Source organism: Panulirus ornatus, chromosome 31 (genome assembly GCF_036320965.1).
Source record: "Panulirus ornatus isolate Po-2019 chromosome 31, ASM3632096v1, whole genome shotgun sequence".
NCBI classification, from domain to species: domain Eukaryota; kingdom Metazoa; phylum Arthropoda; class Malacostraca; order Decapoda; family Palinuridae; genus Panulirus; species Panulirus ornatus.
In genome coordinates, this window is record NC_092254.1 from 17,687,015 (window position 1) to 17,708,631 (window position 21,617).

Below are 21,617 nucleotides of genomic sequence, written 5' to 3' on the forward strand. Positions count from 1 at the left end.
AGAGGTAGTGAAAGCTTTGCGGAAGATGAAAGCCGGCAAGGCAGCAGGTTTGGATGGTATTGCAGTGGAATTTATTAAAAAAGGGGGTGACTGTATTGTTGACTGGTTGGTAAGGTTATTTAATGTATGTATGACTCATGGTGAGGTGCCTGAGGATTGGCGGAATGCGTGCATAGTGCCATTGTACAAATGCAAAGGGGATAAGAGTGAGTGCTCAAATTACAGAGGTATAAGTTTGTTGAGTATTCCTGGTAAATTATATGGGAGGGTATTGATTGAGAGGGTGAAGGCATGTACAGAGCATCAGATTGGGGAAGAGCAGTGTGGTTTCAGAAGTGGTAGAGGATGTGTGGATCAGGTGTTTGCTTTGAAGAATGTATGTGAGAAATACTTAGAAAAGCAAATGGATTTGTATGTAGCATCTATGGATCTGGAAAAGGCATATGACAGAGTTGATAGAGATGCTCTGTGGAAGGTATTAAGAATATATGGTGTGGGAGGAAAGTTGTTAGAAGCAGTGAAAAGTTTTTATCGAGGATGTAAGGCATGTGTACGTGTAGGAAGAGAGGAAAGTGATTGGTTCTCAGTGAATGTAGGTTTGCGGCAGGGGTGTGTGATGTCTCCATGGTTGTTTAATTTGTTTATGGATGGGGTTGTTAGGGAGGTAAATGCAAGAGTTTTGGAAAGAGGGGCAAGTATGAAGTCTGTTGGGGATGAGAGAGCTTGGGAAGTGAGTCAGTTGTTCTTCGCTGATGATACAGCGCTGGTGGCTGATTCATGTGAGAAACTGCAGAAGCTGGTGACTGAGTTTGGTAAAGTGTGTGGAAGAAGAAAGTTAAGAGTAAATGTGAATAAGAGCAAGGTTATTAGGTACAGTAGGGTTGAGGGTCAAGTCAATTGGGAGGTGAGTTTGAATGGAGAAAAACTGGAGGAAGTGAAGTGTTTTAGATATCTGGGAGTGGATCTGGCAGCGGATGGAACCATGGAAGTGGAAGTGTATCATAGGGTGGGGGAGGGGGCGAAAATTCTGGGGGCCTTGAAGAATGTGTGGAAGTCGAGAACATTATCTCGGAAAGCAAAAATGGGTATCTTTGAAGGAATAGTGGTTCCAACAATGTTGTATGGTTGCGAGGCGTGGGCTATGGATAGAGTTGTGCGCAGGAGGATGGATGTGCTGGAAATGAGATGTTTGAGGACAATGTGTGGTGTGAGGTGGTTTGATCGAGTGAGTAACGTAAGGATAAGAGAGATGTGTGGAAATAAAAAGAGCGTGGTTGAGAGAGCAGAAGAGGGTGTTTTGAAGTGGTTTGGGCACATGGAGAGGATGAGTGAGGAAAGATTGACCAAGAGGATATATGTGTCGGAGGTGGAGGGAGCAAGGAGAAGAGGGAGACCAAATTGGAGGTGGAAAGATGGAGTGAAAAAGATTTTGTGTGATCGGGGCCTGAACATGCAGGAGGGTGAAAGGAGGGCAAGGAATAGAGTGAATTGGAGCGATGTGGTATACCGGGGTTGACGTGCTGTCAGTGGATTGAATCAAGGCATGTGAAGCGTCTGGGGTAAACCATGGAAAGCTGTGTAGGTATGTATATTTGCGTGTGTGGACGTATGTATATACATGTGTATGGGGGGGGGGTTGGGCCATTTCTTTCGTCTGTTTCCTTGCGCTACCTCGCAAACGCGGGAGACAGCGACAAAGTATAAAAAAAAGAAAAAAAAAAAAAAATATATATATATATATATATATATATATATATATATATATATATATATATATACATGGGAGATGTATAAAAGAAAGAGACAGGAGGTCAAGAGAAAGGTGCAAGAGGTGAAAAAAAGGGCAAATGAGAGTTGGGGTGAGAGAGTATCATTAAATTTTAGGGAGAATAAAAAGATGTTCTGGAAGGAGGTAAATAAAGTGCGTAAGGCAAGGGAGCAAATGGGAACTTCAGTGAAGGGCGCAAATGGGGAGGTGATAACAAGTAGTGGTGATGTGAGGAGATGGAGTGAGTATTTTGAAGGTTTGTTGAATGTGTTTGATGACAGAGTGGCAGATATAGGGTGTTTTGGTCGAGGTGGTGTGCAAAGTGAGAGGGTTAGGGAAAATGATTTGGTAAACAGAGAAGAGGTAGTAAAAGCTCTGCGGAAGATGAAAGCCGGCAAGGCAGCAGGTTTGGATGGTATTGCAGTGGAATTTATCAAAAAAGGGGGTGACTGTATTGTTGACTGGTTGGTAAGGTTATTTAATGTATGTATGACTCATGGTGAGGTGCCTGAGGATTGGCGGAATGCGTGCATAGTGCCATTGTACAAAGGCAAAGGGGATAAGAGTGAGTGCTCAAATTACAGAGGTATAAGTTTGTTGAGTATTCCTGGTAAATTATATGGGAGGATATTGATTGAGAGGGTGAAGGCATGTACAGAGCATCAGATTGGGGAAGAGCAGTGTGGTTTCAGAAGTGGTAGAGGATGTGTGGATCAGGTGTTTGCTTTGAAGAATGTATGTGAGAAATACTTAGAAAAGCAAATGGATTTGTATGTAGCATTTATGGATCTGGAGAAGGCATATGATAGAGTTGATAGAGATGCTCTATGGAAGGTATTAAGAATATATGGTGTGGGAGGCAAGTAGTTAAAAGCAGTGAAAAGTTTTTATCGAGGATGTAAGGCATGTGTACGTGTAGGAAGAGAGGAAAGTGATTGGTTCTCAGTGAATATAGGTTTCCGGCAGGGGTGTGTGATGTCTCCATGGTTGTTTAATTTGTTTATGGATGGGGTTGTTAGGGAGGTGAATGCAAGAGTTTTGGAAAGAGGGGCAAGTATGAAGTCTGTTTGGGATGAGAGAGCTTGGCAAGTGAGTCAGTTGTTGTTCGCTGATGATACAGCGCTGGTGGCTGATTCATGTGAGAAACTGCAGAAGCTGGTGACTGAGTTTGGTAAAGTGTGTGAAAGAAGAAAGTTAAGAGTAAATGTGAGTAAGAGCAAGGTTATTAGGTACAGTAGGGTTGAGGGTCAAGTCAATTGGGAGGTGAGTTTGAATGGAGAAAAACTGGAGGAAGTGAAGTGTTTTAGATATCTGGGAGTGGATCTGGCAGCGGATGGAACCATGGAAGCGGAAGTGGATTGGCATGAGAAGGCATGAGAAGAAAGATCATGAGAGGCAAGTGTTTTGGGAGCAGCTGAATGAGTGTGTTAGTGGTTTTGATGCACAAGATTGGGTTATAGTGAAGGGTGATTTGAATGCAAAAGGTGAGTAATGTGGCAGTTGAGGGAATAATTGTTATACATGGGGTGTTCAGTGTTGTAAATGGAAATGGTGAAGAGCTTGTAGATTTATGTGCTGAAAAAGGACTGGTGATTGGGAATACCTGCTTTAAAAAGCGACATATACATAAGTATACATATGTAAGTAGGAGAGATGGCCAGAGAGCATTATTGGATTACGTGTTAATTGACAGGCGCGCGAAAGAGAGACTTTTGGATGTTAATGTGCTGAGAGGTGCAACTGGAGGGATGTCTGATCATCATCTTGTGGAGGCGAAGTTGAAGATTTGTAGGGGTTTTCAGAAAAGAAGAGAGAATGTTGACGTGAAGAGAGTGGTGAGAGTAAGTGAGCTTGGGAATGAGACTTGTGTGAGGAAGTACCAGGAGAGACTGAGTACACAATGGAAAAAGGTGAGAACAAAGGACGTAAGGGGAGTGGGGGAGGAATGGGATGTATTTAGGGAAGCAGTGATGGCTTGCGCAAAAGATGTTTGTGGCTTGAGAAGTGTGGGAGGTGGTTGATTAGAAAGGGTAGTGAACGGTTGGATGAAGAAGTAAGATTATTGGTGAAAGAGAAGAGAGAGGCATTTTGATGATTTTTGTAGGAAAAAAATACAAATGAGTGGGAGATGTATAAAAGAAAGAGGCAGGAGGTCAAGAGAAAGGTGCAAGAGGTGAAAAAGGGGGCAAATAAGAGTTGGAGTATCATTAAATTTTGGGGAAAATAAAAAGATGTTTTGGAAGGAGTTAAATAAAGTGCGTAAGACAAGGGAGCAAATGGGAACTTCAGTGAAGGGGGTTCATGGGGAGGTGATAACAAGTAGTGGTGATGTGAGAAGGAGATGGCGTGAGTATTTTGAAGGTTTGTTGAATGTGTTCGATGATAAAGTGGCAGATATAGGGTGTTTTGGTCGAGGTGGTGTGCAAAGTGAGAGGGTTAGGGAAAATGATTTGGTAAACAGAGAAGAGGTAGTAAAAGCTTTGCGGAAGATGAAAGCCGGCAAGGCAGCGGGTTTGGATGGTATTGCAGTGGAATTTATTAAAAAAGGGGGTAACTATATTGGTGACTGGTTGGTAAGGTTGGTATGATTCATGGTGAGGTGCCTTAGGATTGGCAGAATGCTTGCATAGTGCCATTGTACAAAGGCAAAGGGGATAAGAGTGAGTGCTCAAATTACAGAGGTATAAGTTTGTTGAGTATTCCTGGGAAATTATATGGGAGGGTATTGATTGAGAGGGTGAAGGCATGTACAGAGCATCAGATTGGGGAAGAGCAGTGTGGTTTCAGAAGTGGTACAGGATGTGTGGATCAGGTGTTTGCTTTGAAGAATGTATGTGAGAAATACTTAGAAAACAAATGGATTTGTATGTGGCATTTATGGATCTGGAGAAGGCATATGATAGAGTTGATAGAGATGCTCTGTGGAAGGTATTAAGAATATATGGTGTGGGAGGCAAATTGTTAGAAGCAGTGAAAAGTTTTTATCGAGGATGTAAGGCATGTGTACGTGTAGGAAGAGAGGAAAGTGATTGGTTCTCAGTGAATGTAGGTTTGTGGCAGGCATGTGTGATGTCTCCATGGTTGTTTAATTTGTTTATGGATGGGGTTGTTAGGGAGGTGAATGCAAGAGTTTTGGAAAGAGGGGCAAGTATGAAGTCTGTTGTGGATGAGAGAGCTTGGGAAGTGAGTCAGTTGTTGTTCGCTGATGATACAGCGCTGGTGGCTGATTCATGTGAGACACTGCAGAAGCTGGTGACTGAGTATGGTTAACTGTGTGAAAGAAGAAAGTTATGAGTAAATGTGAGTAAGAGCAAGGTTATTAGGCACAGAAGGGTTGAGGGTCAAGTCAATTGGGAGGTAAGTTTGAATGGAGAAAAACTGGAGGAAGTAAAGTGTTTTAGATATCTGGTAGTGGATTTGGCAGCGGATGGAACCATGGAAGCGGAAGTGAGTCATAGGGTGGGGGAGGGGGCGAAAATTCTGGGAGCCTTGAAGAATGTTTGGAAGTCAAGAACATTATCTCGGAAAGCAAAAATGGGTATGTTTGAAGGAATAGTCGTTCCAACAATGTTGTATGGTTGCGAGGCGTGGGCTATGGATAGAGTTGTGCGCAGGAGAGTGGATGTGCTGGAAATGAGATGTTTGAGGACAATATGTGGTGTGAGGTGGTTTGATCGAGTAAGTAATGTAAGGGTAAAAGAGATGTGTGGAAATAAAAAGAGTGTGGTTGAGAGAGCAGTAGAGGGTGTTTTGAAATGGTTTGGTCACATGGAGAGAATGAGTGAGGAAAGATTGACTGAGAGGATATATGTGTCACAGGTGGAGGAAACGAGGAGAAGTGGGAGACCAAATTGGAGGTGGAAAGAGGGAGTGAAAAAGATTTTGAGTGATCGGGGCCTGAACATGCAGGAGGGTGAAATGCGTGCAACGAATGGAGTGAATTGGAATGATGTAGTATACCGGGGTCGACGTGCTGTCAATGGATTGAACCAGGGCATGTGAAGCGTCTGGGGTAAAGCATGGAAAGTTCTGTGGGACCTGGATGTGGAAAGGGAGCTGTGGTTTCGGTGCAATATTACATGACAGCTACAGACTGAGTGTGAACAAATGGGGCCTTTGTTGTCTTTTCCTAACGCTACCTCGCACATATCAGGGGGGAGTGGGTTGTTATTCCATGTGTGGCGGGATGGCGATGGGAATAAATAAAGGCAGACAGTATGAATTATGTGTACATGTGTATATATGTATATGTCTGTGCGTGTATATATATGTGTACATTGAGATGTATAGGTATGTATATTTGCGTGTATGGACGTGTATGTATATACATGTGCATGGGGATGGGTTGGGCCATTTCTTTCGTCTGTTTCCTTGTGCTACCTCGCAAATGCGGGAGACAGCGACAAAACAAAATAAATAAATAAGTATATGTATATACTTATATCTTTTTTTCATACATGATTGTCATATCTGGCAATAATGAAGTAGCACCAGAAACAGATGACGAAAGGTTGTATTCACTCATATCAAATCTCTAGCTGTCATGTGCAAAGTACTGAAACCACAGCCCCCTGTCCACAACCTAGCCCCAAAGACCATTCCTTGGATTCCCTGGCCACTTCACATGCCATGGGTCAGTCCACTGAAAGCATGTCAACAACTGTAACCCACATCATTCCAGTTCACTCACTCCCTTGCATGCCTTTCACCTTCCTGCATGTTAAAACTCCAATCTTTCAAAATCTTTTTCACTTTATCCTTCCATCTCCAGTATGGTCTCCCTCTTCTCTTTGTCCCTTCCATTTCTGACACAAATATCCAAATCTTCAACCTCTCTTCACTTATTCTCTCTACATTTCCAAACTATTTCAGCAAAATCTCTTCAGTTCCCACAACCATATTTTTTTATTACCACATCTTCCTCTACCCTTTTATCACTTACTCGATCAAATAACCTCACACCACATATAATCCTTAAACATTTCATTTCCAACACATCTACCCTCCTTCCCACATCCTCAACTATAGGCCATGCCTTAAATCCATACATTGTTGGGGTTACCATATCTTCAAACTTACCCATTTTTACTATCTATCCACATCTCTGTTGCCCATTCCCTACTGGAACTCCCTCAAGGAGGTGGCCACAGTAAGTCTCAATAACAGGTGAACTTCAGTTTAGCTTAATAGCCTTTAGTGCTTCACCATTAACAGGCCACTGGCAAAGGACAACTCTAGTGCAGTGTTTCCAAAGGCTTCTACCTAATGTACCTACTGTCTACTTCTACCTATTACGTCAACCTAATGCTCCTGCATAATGTTTCAACCTACTACTTCTATCAATTGTTCCTATCAACTACTTCTATCTAATGTTTCTACTTAATTCTTATGTCTAATGTTCCTACTGCTTTTACCTACTGCTCCAACCATTTTGCCAAAAGGCAGGGCTAGTGCAGAGCGCTTAACAAAAAAACCTAGTGTTATGAAGATTGAGCTGCATGAGTTAAGTGTTGTCACGAGCTATGTGTGACAAGGAAGAGACTGCACATTTGTGGAAAGACTGCCAGCATCCCTGTGTGAGTGAGGCAGAAAAGTGACAGCTACCTCGGTCAGAGGTGTGCAACTTGTTAACCACTGACGTGTTGGCTCACTACACAGCAATCACTAACCCTCTTGATACCCAGGTGGGTACTAGTGGTAATATACCTCCCTAATCAGTGGCTGCCTGCCAACTACCACTAATACCTTTTGCCTTAACAGAGAATGACCACTCTTATTCTTCAATGCTCCCAGTGGCTTCGTTCCTCACCCACTTCCAATGTTCCATTTGTTGCCATATCCACTTCCAGATATATAATATACTTCACTTCCTGCAATTTTTCTCCATTCATAATCACACCCCAATTAAACTGTCCCTCTGCCCTGGTAAATTTCATAACTTTGCTTTTATCTACATTTCCTTTCAACTCCCTGCTTTCACAGTCTTCCAAACTCAGTCACCAACATTATCAGTTTCTCATTTGAACCTGCCAACAGTGATGTTTCATCAGCAAACAAATGACACTTCCAAGGCCCTTCATCCCCTACAGACTGCAAATGCAACCCTCTCTTAAATGTATCTCCTTCATCACCCCACCCAAAAGCAAATCAAACAACCTTCACTTGGAACCACACACTCTCCTCTCTTCCTACTCAAACACATGCCTTTCACCTCTGATGAAAACTTCTCACTGCCTCTAGCAGCTTTCCTCACACAACATATTCTTAAAACATTCTATATGGCATTGCTATCAAATTCATGCTTTCCCTAGATCCATAAATGCCACATATGGATCCCTCCATTTATCTAACTTTTTCTCAGACGCATCCTCTAAAGCAAACACCTCATCCACACAGTCTCTACCACATCTGAAGCCACAATGTTCTTCCACAATCTGATGCTCTCTACATGCTTCACCCTCTCAACCACTACTCTGCAACACAACTTACATGGCACACTAAACAAATTTATACCAATGATATTTGAACAATCACTTATGTCCCATTTGCCTTTATACAATGAAAATGTACACACAATCCTTAGGTACCTCACAATGATCCATAAATTCATTGTAAATCTTGTAAATCCTAACTAACCTATCAACAACACCAATATCCCGTTTTACAAAATTCTACTGTAATTCCATCTACAATAGCCACTTTGCCACATTCCATCTTATGCAAGGCTTTCACCACCTCCTCTGTCTTTACCAAAGGACTTTCCAAAACTCTCTCATTTTGCATACTACTTAGACCCAATCATCCCACTTCTGGCACTTTATCATCATACACATTCAATAGTCCTCCAAAACACTCACTATATCTATTCACTTAATCACTACCTGTTGCCACTTCCCCATTTGCAACCTTCACCACCTTCATCCCTACTGAAGGCTCAGGCTAAGATGTCTGAATGCTTGGGGATGTAGCCGAGATGAAAAAAAGGAGAAAAAGGTAGTATGTTTCAGGAAAGGAAGAAAGGAACCTGGATGTTCTGGCTCTGAGTGAAACAAAGCTAAAGGATAAATAGGAGGAATGGTTTGGAAATATCTGAGAAGTAATGTAAGAGGTTGGTGTGAGGGGAAAAACTAAGAAAGACATAGCACTATTGCCAAAGCAAGAGTTGTGGGAGCGTATGAAAGAGCGTAAGGAATTAAGCTTCACACTGATGTGGGTACAAATGAAAAAGGATTGCAAGAGATGGGTGATCATCAGTGCTTTTGAGGAGAATGATCCTGAGAGGCAAGTGTTTTGGAAGCAGCTGAGTGAATGTGTTAGCAGTTTTGATGCAAGAGACAAGGTATTGGTGATGGGTGATTCAAATGCAAAGGTGAGTAAATTGGCAGTTGAGGGTATAACTGGGGTATATTCAGTAATATAAATGACCTGCTTGTGTGCTTAAAGAGAGGGTAATACAAACATACACATACATGAGTATGCAAGATGGTTAGTGAGCATTACTGGATTATGTACTACTTGATAGGTATGCAAAAGAGAGATTTTTGGATGTGAATCTGCTGAGAGAGGAAGTTGGTGGGGTGACCTTGTGGAGGCGAGGGTGAAGATTTGCAGAAATTTTCTGAAAAATGGAAACATTGTGGGAAAGAAGAGAGGGAAGAAAGAAAAGGAATTTGAAAAAGAGACTTGCATCAAGAAATACCAACAGAAATTAAGTGTAGAATGGCAAAAGGTGAGAGTAAATGAACCTAAGGGGTGGGTGAGGAATGGAAGGTATTTAGGAAAGCAGTGCTGTTGTGTGAGAGAGGTGTGTGGCATGCGAAATGTGAAAAGTGAAAGGTGGACAGGTTAGGGGAGTGAGTCACAGGATGATAAAGTAAATTGTTAGTGAAAGACCAAAGAGAGTCATATGGGCAGCACTTACAAGTATGAAGTGCAAATGACTGGGAAATGTGTAAGAGAGAGCAGCATAAAGTCAAGAGGAAGGTGCTGGAGCTGAGAAAAAGGACAAATAAAAATTGGGATGAGTTAGTCAATAAAAATTCAGGGAGAATAAGGGGCTTAATAGTATGCAAAGCAAAAAAAATAAGAGAACAAATGGGAACATTGGTGAAAGGGCTAATAGAGTAGTAATAAAGTGAGGAGGAGATGGAGTGTGTATTCTGAAAGAATGTTGAATGTGTGTGATTATAGAGTGGAATATGTGGAGTAGTATGTAAAGTAAGAGAGTCATGGAGAGTTGTTTGGTAAAACGAGGAAAGGTAGATGAAATATAGCAAGGCAGGTGAAGTGGATGGTATTGCACTTATGTCTTAAGAAAGGGATTGACTGTGTTAGTGACTGATTAGTTATGATTTTCAATGTACATATGGATCGTGGTGAGGTGCTGAGATTTAGTAATGACACTGTATAAAGGCAAGGGGGAAAAGGTGGGTGCTTAAACTACAAAGGTATAAGCCCACTGGGTGTACCTGATAAGTTGTATGAGAGAAGTGACTGAGGGGGTGAAGTCATGTATAAAACATCAGATTGAGGAGGAACAATGCAGCTTCAGAAGTGGTGAAGATTGTGTAGATCAGACAGACAGATTTGTATATGGCATTTGTGGACCTGGAGAGAATAAATGAAAGGGTTCAGAGAAATGCCTTGTGGAAGGTCTTAAAGAGTATTTGTTTTGAGAAAAATGCTGCTAGAAGCAGAAATAGTTTTTACTAAAAATGTAAGGCATGTGCATGTGCACAAGTAGGTAGAGGGGAAAGTTAGTGGTTACAAGTGAGGAGTGGTTTGCGGTATGATATAACCATGAATAACTTGTTTATGGGCAGAGTGGTGAGGGGAGTAAATGCAAGTGTCTCAAGAGGGAAGGGGCAAATACACTGTCTGTAGGGGATAAGAAGGCCTGGAAAGTGAGGCAGCTGATGTTTGATAATGACACAGCACTGGCTCCTGAATCAAATGAAGAACTTCAGAATTTGTTGACTAAGTTTGAAAGAGCGTGAAAGGAGGAGGATGAATGTAAATGTGAATACAAAGCAAGGTTACTAGGGTTGGCAGTGTAGAGGTACAGGTTAACTGGGATAAGAGTCTGAATGGTGAAAATTTGCAGGAAGTAAAGTGTTTTAGATACCTGGAAGTGGTCATGGCAACAAACAGAACTATGAAAATAGACATGAGTAAAAGGTTGAGTGGGAGGGGAGAAGGTTCTGGGAGCATTGAAGAATGTGTGAAAAGAGAGGTCTTTATTAGGGAGAGAGAAAATGGGTGTGTTTGAGGGTACGGTAGTCCCAACAATGATATCTGGATGTGAGAAATGGACTATAGATTAAGATATGTGGAGGAGGATGAATGTGTTGAAAATCAAATGTTTGAGGACAATATGTGGTGTGAGGTAGTTTGACTGAATAATTAATAAAAGGATGAGAGAGAAAAGTGGTAATAAACAGAGTGTGGTTGGGAGAGCTGAAGACGGTGTGCTGAAATGGTACGGATATATGGAGAGAATGAGTGAGGAGAGAGAGGTCCACAAAGAGAATATATGTGTCAGAAGTGGAGGAAACAAGAACAAAGGTAATACCAAATCAAAGATGGAAGGATGGAATGAAAAAGATTTTGAGTGATCAAGGCCTGAACATGCTGGAGGTGAAAGGCATACAAAGGATAGAGTGTATTGGAACAATGTGGCATAAAGGGGTCAACACGCTGTCAGTGGGCTGAAACAGGGCATATGAAGCATCTGTGGGAAATCATGGAAAGGTCTGTGAGGCCTGGTTGTGGATTTGGGGGTGTGGTTTTGGTGCATTACACATAACAGCTAAGGAACAGATGTGAGTGAATACAGCGTTTCTTCATCTTTTCCTGACACTACCTTGCTACCGCAGGAGATAGCAATCAAGAAAAGAAAAAAAATGTGTAATATTCAAAATGTGATCATTTTAAGGAATACTAATTTACTCTTGGCAACCACTGGTTAGGTTTCAAAGAAACATCTTATGAATTTGGCAGAAATACACATCAATTGGCATTCTATATTTGATATGACTATTCTTAGACTAAAGGTGCATGATTTACAGCATTATTCTCTACTTACAAATCATAAAAGAATGGCAATGAAGACAGTTATGATGATCAACAAAAATGTGGGCAAAGATACGTCAAACACTACTAGAAATCAACATATCAGCTAGCTTCACACACATGCTGAGATCTATCTTAATAATGCTGAGATCGACCTTAATTTTCAATGTTATCAATGAAATATATCATCAAGATTGTCATCAAGAGAAAGAGTACTTTTTCTTCAACGGGACTGTTAACATATGGAATGATTGAACAATTAAGGTGGTTGAAAGTAATATGACTGATACATATATGAGAACTTAGTGTACATCACAAGTCCACAACTCACATTATTTGTGCCTCCTTAGTTAAATGAAAATTTGCCGGTTTTTCTCTTTGAACCATCTGCATTACTTTCTACTATTAACAAACAAATCTAAGAGTATCTGACCATCATAAACAGCCTAAATAGGACCCAGAGGTGTATAATTGTTTAAATTCCTTTGCATCATCTTTCTGCAGTACATGCTGCATGCCAAGCAAGGAAGTAAATGGCAAACCAAAGTTACCATGAAATGAATGCAAATGCTATAATGACATTCATATATTCTCTAAACAAAATGGAAACAAGGCAGATCTAAGTGAAATCAATTGAGGTTTTCACAAAGTCTTGATTTATATCATGTCTCCCTAATTTTCCCCAACATTTTCCCTGATCATCAGAGTCCTACTCCCTGTCACATTCACTATATAAAAACAGCAGAGCAATGGTATATTAATGATTTAGCCACACAATGAAATTTACTATGGTTACAGAACGATATGGTTTGGTTTTGAAAATATTATTTGAAGCATCAAATCTTATCTGCAATTTCAATATGGCAATAACAGAGGCGGTTGTGAGTATGAAGGAAAAACAGGACTATCAATGTCAAAATTAGTTAACTCTTGTAAAATAACAGAACTTACGTAAACCTTACCTAACCTCCCACAGTAATCTAGTTCATTTATGCTATAAATAGGAGGTCATGTCTGAAATCTCAAGAAAGGTGCCAGATGCATGACAATGAAACCCTAAACACAGTTACCAATAATTCATCCATTTCCTTAGCAGGATAGAAATTGCTAGCTACTGTGGTGATACATTCTTGAGAACACATTTACCAGGAGGGCTGAGCCAATCCATTGGAAGGTATAAGGAGGAAAAATGGCCAGAATAAATTATCATACTGCTTATAAATGCCACTACACTGTTCAGAATGTGAGAGGCTTAGTGGTGAGGGATAGTGTGGTGTCCAGGATGGAAGAGATAGTGGTGAGGGAAGGAATGGTGGCCAGGATGAGAAGGTAAGGTGATGCTTAACAAAGATGCGACTGTCCTCAGCACAAGTAGGAACCTTATCCTCTACTGCAGTATGGCAGAAAGATATTAACATTACACTGCTGGTGGAGACTCCTTAAAGTGGCACCTTATGAGGTAAAGTGAGGTTTTCATAGATTCTGTTGATTTTCTGAAAGTGTTCCACAAACTTTAATATAAATTGCCAAACATTTTCCCTTATCCTCGTAAGCCTCACCTTATGAAATAATGAATAAACTATGATACACAGAATCATAGCTTTTATTGTACTCCCTATGTACTGGTATGGCAGTAGAGAACAGAATGACTCAATATATAAAGCTAATCTTAATGTGTGGCTAAGTTGGTAACATACCAAAATAATCCTGTCAGTAATACTACTGTTTCTTCTTCCATGTACATAAAAATTAATTACAGTATAATCCTTGTAAGATATTACAGGTGTCAGGGGTTTGTATTCCCTCTTGCAAGACAAACGGCAAATATAAAGAAAAAAGTCATCACCTAACCTAACCTAACCTAACCTAACCTAACCTTTCAATAGTAAGGTTAATTAGTATTTTTTTGAGGGGAGTATGGAAGTACGATTGCATTGTTTTATATATATATATATATATATATATATATATATATATATATATATATATATATATATATATATATATTTTTTTTCTTTACTATTCGCCATTTCCCGCGATAGCGAGGTAGCGTTAAGAACAGAGGACTGGCCTTTTTTGGAATATCCTCACCTGGCCCCCTCTGTTCCTTCTTTTGGAAAATTAAAAAAAAAAAAAGAGAGAAAGGGGAGGATTTCCAGCCCCCCGCTCCCTCCCCTTTTAGTCGCCTTCTACGACACGCAGGGAATACGTGGGATGTATTCTTAATCCCCTATCCCCAGGGATAATATATATATATATATATATATATATATATATATATATATATATATATATATATATATATATATATATATATATACCCCGTTGCTCACCATTGTGAGACGAAGGGTATTCAAGTACTTAGTATTCGAATAGTTAGTTTCTGTAAGGCAAGCCCCTAGTCTATCGGTTAGCATGCCTGCCTCTTGCACAAGGATCACGGGTTCGATCCTGGCTAATGAACATTTGTATGATATATATATATATATATCAAGATTGCCTTTATTCATAAGTATTATCAAATATTATTCCCAGTCCATGGCAGCTGACCAAGCTTTGTGGATCACTATTACTTAAATCTGATTCCACCTGGAAGACCTGCACAGTTCTGACCAGAGCAGATCCATTGGTGTGATTATGTTCCATGTTAAGATCATGATTATGATCCATGTCAAGATCATGATTATGTTCCATGTCAAGATCATGATTATGGTCCACGTTAAGATCATGATTATGGTCCATGTTAAAATCATGATTATGGTCCATGTCAAGATCATGATTATGATCCATGTTAAGATCATGATAATGATCCATGTTAAGATCATGATTATGGTCCATGTCAAGATCATGATTATGATCCATGTTAAGATCATGATTATGTTCCATGTCAAGATCATGATTATGATCCATGTCAAGATCATGATTATGGTCCATGTTAAGATCATGATTATGATCCATGTTAAGATCATGATTATGATCCATGTTAAGATCATGATAATGATCCATGTTAAGATCATGATTATGGTCCATGTCAAGGTCATGATTATGATCCAAGTTAAGATCATGATTATGTTCCATGTCAAGATCATGATTATGATCCATGTCAAGATCATGATTATGATCCATGTCAAGATCATGATTATGATCCATGTCAAGATCATGATTATGATCCATGTCAAGATCATGATTATGTTCCATGTCAAGATCATGATTATGATCCATGTCAAGATCATGATTATGTTCCATGTCAAGATCATGATTATGGTCCATGTCAAGGTAATGATTATGTTCCATGTCAAGATCATGATTATGATCCATGTTAAGATCATGATTATGTTCCATGTCAAGGTCATGATTATGTTCCATGTCAAGATCATGATTATGATCCATGTCAAAGTCCTGATTATGTTCCATGTCAAGATCATGATTATGTTGCATGTCAAGATCATGATTATGGTCCATGTCAAGATCATGATTATGATCCATGTCAAGATCATGATTATGATCCATGTCTAGATCATGATTATGATCCATGTCAAGATCATGATTATGATCCATGTCAAGACCATGATTATGATCCATGTCAAGATCATGATTCTGATCCATGTCAAGATCATGATTATGTTGCATGTCAAGATCATGATTGTGGTCCATGTCAAGATCATGATTATGTTGCATGTCAAGATCATGATTGTGGTCCATGTCAAGATCATGATTATGTTGCATGTCAAGATCATGATTGTGGTCCATGTCAAGATCATGATTATGTTGCATGTCAAGATCATGTTTGTGGTCCATGTCAAGATCATGATTATGTTGCATGTCAAGATCATGGTGAGTTAAGACCTAGGTGTTTGGTGCCCCTAAAGTGGTCTGCTTTTCCTCCGCTCAAACTTCCTTCCATGTTTGCAATCTTTTAATAACAATTGTCATAAGTAAACATTTAGCAGACAGGAGTACCACTTACCTATCATCTTAACTTCCACCACGTCAACATCTGTCAACTTTTCTCGCAGGGTCTGTGAAAGACGAGGAATCACTGAGAGAACATGAACGGTCTTCTGTTTGGCACCAACCATGATGGTGTGTCTCCACGACTGTGTGGTGTAGGATGACTCGTCTCACCTGTGTGGATGGCACTCTACCCTGGGTGGATGTCGTCTATAACAGATGGGTGGAGGATAGTCTGCTGCTTGGCTGATGACGTGTACACCCTGGTTGTGCTATGGCAGTTATATTCCCTATCTGGTGTAAAGAACCGGGGCAGAAATCCACTACAATAACACTAACTGTTTGCCATACAAACTGCCGACATACTGTTTAAATGAGGTAATAGAACAGCCTTTCATATATGTTGAATAAAAACAATTATAGCCAAATCAAAATTTTCATTACATCTCAGTGATGGTCACCATATCGGTCTCCAAACAATGAAAATCATCTTAGATATGGCAATAAAAAACTAAAAAAATATTCTATGAAAGAGAAGGAACTGAAACTGATTATTTATATAACCATTTCGGGTTATCTAACGTGTATATCGGTGTTTAGGATCCCGACCTATTGAACAGCGCCAAGAATACACTATTGGGTATATTATTTTTAGCCCATTGGACACGATAATCTACTACAGCAAATATTTTTGTACTAACTTATCTGAACATAATTTGAGCAATGTGGATTGCTGCCATACACTATGTTGCTCTGGTATAGATAGTCTTTGTTGCTGTGGGAAAATCCGGAATTTCGGGGTTTTGATGTACCGTTGGTTTGAAAGGTTTCAGCAAAGCTTGAATGATACTTGTTTATTTTTAGAATACTTTGGTCGAGGTGGTGTGCAAAGTGGGAGGGTGTTTCTCCCACACAAGTCCCATGGGAGGAGAAACCTGTGAAAAAATAACTCGCGAGGTGGAGCAACACATGGGGGCTATCAAACAGCTGGAGTCTCGTGGTGTACTTTACTTTACTTCGCCGAGTAAATGTGATCTCTTCCAAACAACAATGGGATCTTATACATTCAATAAGGCATCTTACAGACTGACGTGTCCACAATGGATTAAATGCTACGGTAAACATGGCAAATTTTTATGCTCCGCTGCACAGCTCAGTTAAACAAACCCATACGATGTCAGTGTCATCATTCTACCCCTGGCGCCAACATCTCCCCACCATAGGAGTACCTTTAATAACTCCTATCCTTAGTCTCAACAACATGATCATATGGCATCAGGATGTATAAATACAAATGTCTCACTAAGAGTCAACTCAACCCTCACCCTGGGAAGCAAATGATACAATAAAACAATAAACAATACCCAATGGGACTATACTGATCGTCAACCTAAATCTACGATACATCTCAAACCCTCCAACCTCACATATTCAGTCTCTGAGGAGGCTTTACAGTTCGTCCTGTTCTAGACACATAAGTTGACGACGGTGTCATGGAGTGAGCCTCATCAGAACCTTGAGCATATGCTGGGAAGGCATCTGTTGGTGGTAAGGGACTATGAGCTTCATCTGTTGTAGCATCCTCCCCTGCAGATGAAAGCTCCAAGTTATGCAGTTTTTGCAATGGCCTACTAATTACTCCCTTTGCAGTCTTAACTTTGACACTACGAATTATTCCATCCTTCCCAGGGAATAGCTCAACAATCACTTCAAGGGGCCATTGCAAACGAGGAGAATTATCTTCCCGAACCAGCACAACAGATCCCTTCTCCAGTTTACATCTGGGTGTGAAACCTGTAATGATAGGGGGTAAATTCAATAAATAGTCAGACACCCACACACTCCAAAACTCATCAAGTTGTTGATGTCTCAGGCTTTCTCGCTCACATAGGTCCTTATGTGACATTTCAGGAACCTGGCAATCACCTTTAAGCTCTCTATGAAATCCAGCAGTGCGTCCAATTAAAAAATGAGAAGGTGTTAAAGGGCTTACAGAATTAGGATCATCTGTGGCAAAAGTTAAGGGTCTGGAATTTACACATGCTTCAGTTTCATGTAAGGTAGTCTCTAGCTCACATCTTCCTAAACATTTTATACCAAGAGTCTTTCTCAGAGCTAATTTAACAGATCGGACTAATCTTTCCCACCAACCTCCCCACCATGGAGCATGGGGTACAACAAACTTCCACTGGGCAGCAAGGGTGCCAAAGAACTGATGCACTTGTTTAGACATACTAATAAAAGTCTTGGCATTGTCAGAGTAAATAACTGATGGAAGGCCTCTTCTGGCAGAAAACCTACGAAAGGCAAGTAAGCAATCATCATAAGACATAGAGTTAGTCAACTCTAAGTGTACTGCACGGACAACTCCACAAGTGAATAACAAAATGTACAGCTTCTTGCATGGAAAATCAACACAAAACAGTGGTCCAGCATAATCTACACCTGTCACACTGAAAGGAGCAGAGTTAATTCTTAGTCCTGCGAGGGGAGCTACAGGCTGACGGCAAGCTTGTGAGTGATGTCTACGACAAAGCATACACTCTCTACAGACTACCTTAGCAAGCTTTCTTAATCCGACAATTAAGTAACAAGATCTTAATGTTGAAATTAAAGTGGAAATACCAGCGTGTTTCAGAAATACATGTTGGAAACTAACTAACAGCTTGGCAATGTGGCCTGCTGGAATAATCATAGGATACTTGCAATCATAACTTAATTCAGCCTGGTCCAGCCGACTCTTACTTCTCAAAAGACCATTTTCATCCATAAAAGGATTGAATTTCCTAATGTCAGAACTCTTAGGGAGTGACTTTCCAAGCATTAAGGCATTGATCTCTTGGCTGTACCTTTCTCTCTGAACACAAATTATTAACTTTGTCTTAGCTTGATCTAACTCTGTATAAGACAAGGGCCCAAAACATTTAACAGCAATTGTTCACAAACCTTATTACCCAAGCTATACACTTAATAGCTTTTGTAAAATGACCCCAGCGGGCATAGTCAATCCCTACTGATGGATGCTCGGACACTAAGCATGTCACTGGGCTGTCAGGGAATACCTCCTCTACAATGGGCAGTGCTGCTGGTACCTCATCCTGTTGCATGGGAGTAAAATGTTCAGAGAGCCAAGCAGGACCATTCAGCCACGAGGTACAGGAAATTAAGTCTTCAGCAAAGGCACCTCTGGGAATAAGGTCTGCTGGAATATCTTTACCAGGAATATGCTTCCACTGAACTGGGGGGATTAAACTCTGAATCTGTTACTCTATTCGCTACAAAAGTCTTCCATCTATTAGGGTCTCCCTTTATCCATGACAATGCTACTTTAGAATCAGTCCAGCAGTACATTTGTACATCAATTAAGTGTAGGGAAGTCTTCACAAATACAGATAGCCTAGCACACAAAGAGCACCCATTAATTCCACCCTCGGCACCGACAATTTCTTGATAGGTGCTACCCTTCCTTTGGCTAGAACTAAGATTACCTTAAATGACCCGTCATTATCAGGAACTCTCCAGTATACACAGGCACCATACCCCTTCTCGGAAGCATCTCCAAAGTCATTCAGTTCTACAAGCTGTAGCTTGTTCCATACAAGTTCTGGAAAGTAACAACGATTAACTTGCTATGTGTTAAGAGCTTTTATATTTTGAACCCACTTCTGAAACCGGTGTTGCAATTCTGTAGGCAAGATCTCATCCCAAGAAAGTCCAAGTCTCCAAATATCTTGGAACATAATTTTTGCCATCATGATTACTGGGCATAGAAGGCCAAGAGGATCAAATAATTTACTGATGACACCTGAGAACTGCTCTCTTTGTGGATGCTACCTCAAGATCCTTCAATTCTAAACAATCAAATGAAAAACTTAGTCAAACACCACTGTGAACCAAGAATCTTTGTCTCTGCATGCTTGCTGGGCTCTAAGTAGTCATTAAATCTGTCTTTTAAGGCATTGCAGTTCGAGCTCCACTTTGAAAGTGTCATATTGGCCTTGGATAGAACTGACCGTGCCTCATCAAACTTAGCAAAGGCTTCCTCTGCACTGTCAGCTCCTGACAACCAGTCATCCACATATAGGTTATCCTTTAGCTCTGCAATAACTTCAGAATCAGGAAAACTTTTGAGATAATGTTTAACAGTTGCGTTCAACAGAAATGGACTACTTTTATGACCAAATGGAACTCTAGTAATTCTCATTATCCGAATGTTGCCATTATAGTTCCAAAGAAATCTATGCACGTCCCTGTCTTCTTTCCTTACATTAATCTGGAGGAAAGCTTTAGTGATATCACCAGTTAAGGCAACCTTCCACCTTCTGAACCTCATAAGTACCTCTACCAACTGTGGGTTAAGAGGGGGACCCACCTCAAGACAGTGATTTAATGAAACTCCATTATAGCTCACAGCAGATGCGTCAAAGACTGGTCTTACTTAACTTGTGGTGCTGACTTCCCTGACGACAGGATGATGAGGAAGGTAGAATGTGGGATATGGGGTGTTCATCTCACCCTCAGGTATCTCTTCAATGATGCCTTCCCGTTCGTAACCCTCAAATACGGCATCATACTCCTCCTGAAGTTTAGGATTGGATTTAAATTTATGCATCAAACATAACAACCTTTTCCTTGCAAGCCTTTCATTATTTTGGAGGCTACACTTATTCTCTGATTTCCAGGGAAGAGCAATCTCATATCTATCATCCTTAAACTTAACTGTCTCTGAAAAGGATTTTAACACAGGATGGTTGCTAACATCAGGATATACTTCCTTGTTAAAAATTCCCACTGACTCTAAATCCCAAAACTTATGTAACTCATTCTCATTGAAATTGTTAATGCATAACATCTGAGACAACTTAACATTTCCTTTAGATGCCGAAGCACAAATCCCAGATAGGATCCAACCAAACACCGTCTCTTGAGCCACTAATCCCTCAACCTGCAAATTCTTGTTGGGGATTAAAATTTCCAATAGGCATCGAGTCCTATCAAAATGTCAACATTTACCTTCCTGTCCCGCTCATACTCATCTGCTAACTGCACAAACTTTAACTGCAGTAGGGTTTCAGCTGGAACACAAGGACGTAATAATGGAGCACATATTGTGGGCACTTCAGTTGCAAGTAAACACACTACTTCATTATCAACATCCACTAAATTCAGGTCATAAATATTACACTGGGTAGATCTAGAACTCTTCCTTCCCCCAAAGGCAGAATAGAACATCTGTTCAGAAGATACCCATGTAGGCCTAACCTTCCTTACAAATTCACTCGACACATAGGATCGATCTGCCCCAGAGTCGAACAACAAGGTAGCTTCACTGTACTTGCCATGCCTTCCATACGCGTTAACTTTTGCTGTCGGCAAGACACAACACCTTTGTTTAAACTGTGAAGAATGAGGAACACCAACTAGATCACCAGGCACAACATTGGTATCTCCCGTTTCCCCTTCACTCTCCTTGGCCGGCTGACTAACAGTCCTGCCCTTAGGTGAAACATTATCCTTTGAGCAGAGAAGGACATTATGGTTGCCTTTACACTTAGAGCACTTTGCCTTGCAACCTCTAGCTACGTGCCCCCTTTTTAAGCACTTAAAACACAGCTCAGCAGAACGAATATTTTCCAGTCGTTCTGCACGTGGAAGTTTGCTAACTTTAAAGCACTTTTCACTGGAATGGGACTTATTACAAAATCCACACCCACCTGAATATGTCTCTGAGACTGTCTGAAGAGCAAATGCAGAACTAGGAGACTTCTTTCTTCTCTCACTCCCTCACACTGCGGCCGTCTGACCCTGAAGCAGTAGTCACGTCCTC

General features: G+C 40.6%; 1 protein-coding gene across 7 annotated transcripts in view; it reads right to left on the minus strand.

The window, feature by feature from the left end:
• The window catches only part of LOC139758849 (glyoxylate/hydroxypyruvate reductase A-like), a 296,538-nt gene extending 277,250 nt beyond the window's left edge, over positions 1 to 19,288 (minus strand). Inside the window, exons 1-2 of one of the 7 annotated variants that reach the window (XR_011714955.1) lie at positions 16,874 to 19,288; positions 15,965 to 16,155 (exon numbers count right to left, since the gene is read on the minus strand). Coding sequence is in view for 5 of the 7 variants with exons in the window: in XM_071680709.1 (XP_071536810.1) it covers positions 16,492 to 16,915 (424 nt within the window). In the remaining 2 variants the exon portion in view is untranslated. Of the gene's footprint in view, positions 1 to 15,806; positions 16,188 to 16,491 lie in introns of those variants that run through there. The other 6 variants (XM_071680709.1, XM_071680708.1, XM_071680707.1 and 3 more) reach the window with 6 other exon arrangements.
• Between the last annotated feature and the right edge of the window lie 2,329 nt (positions 19,289 to 21,617).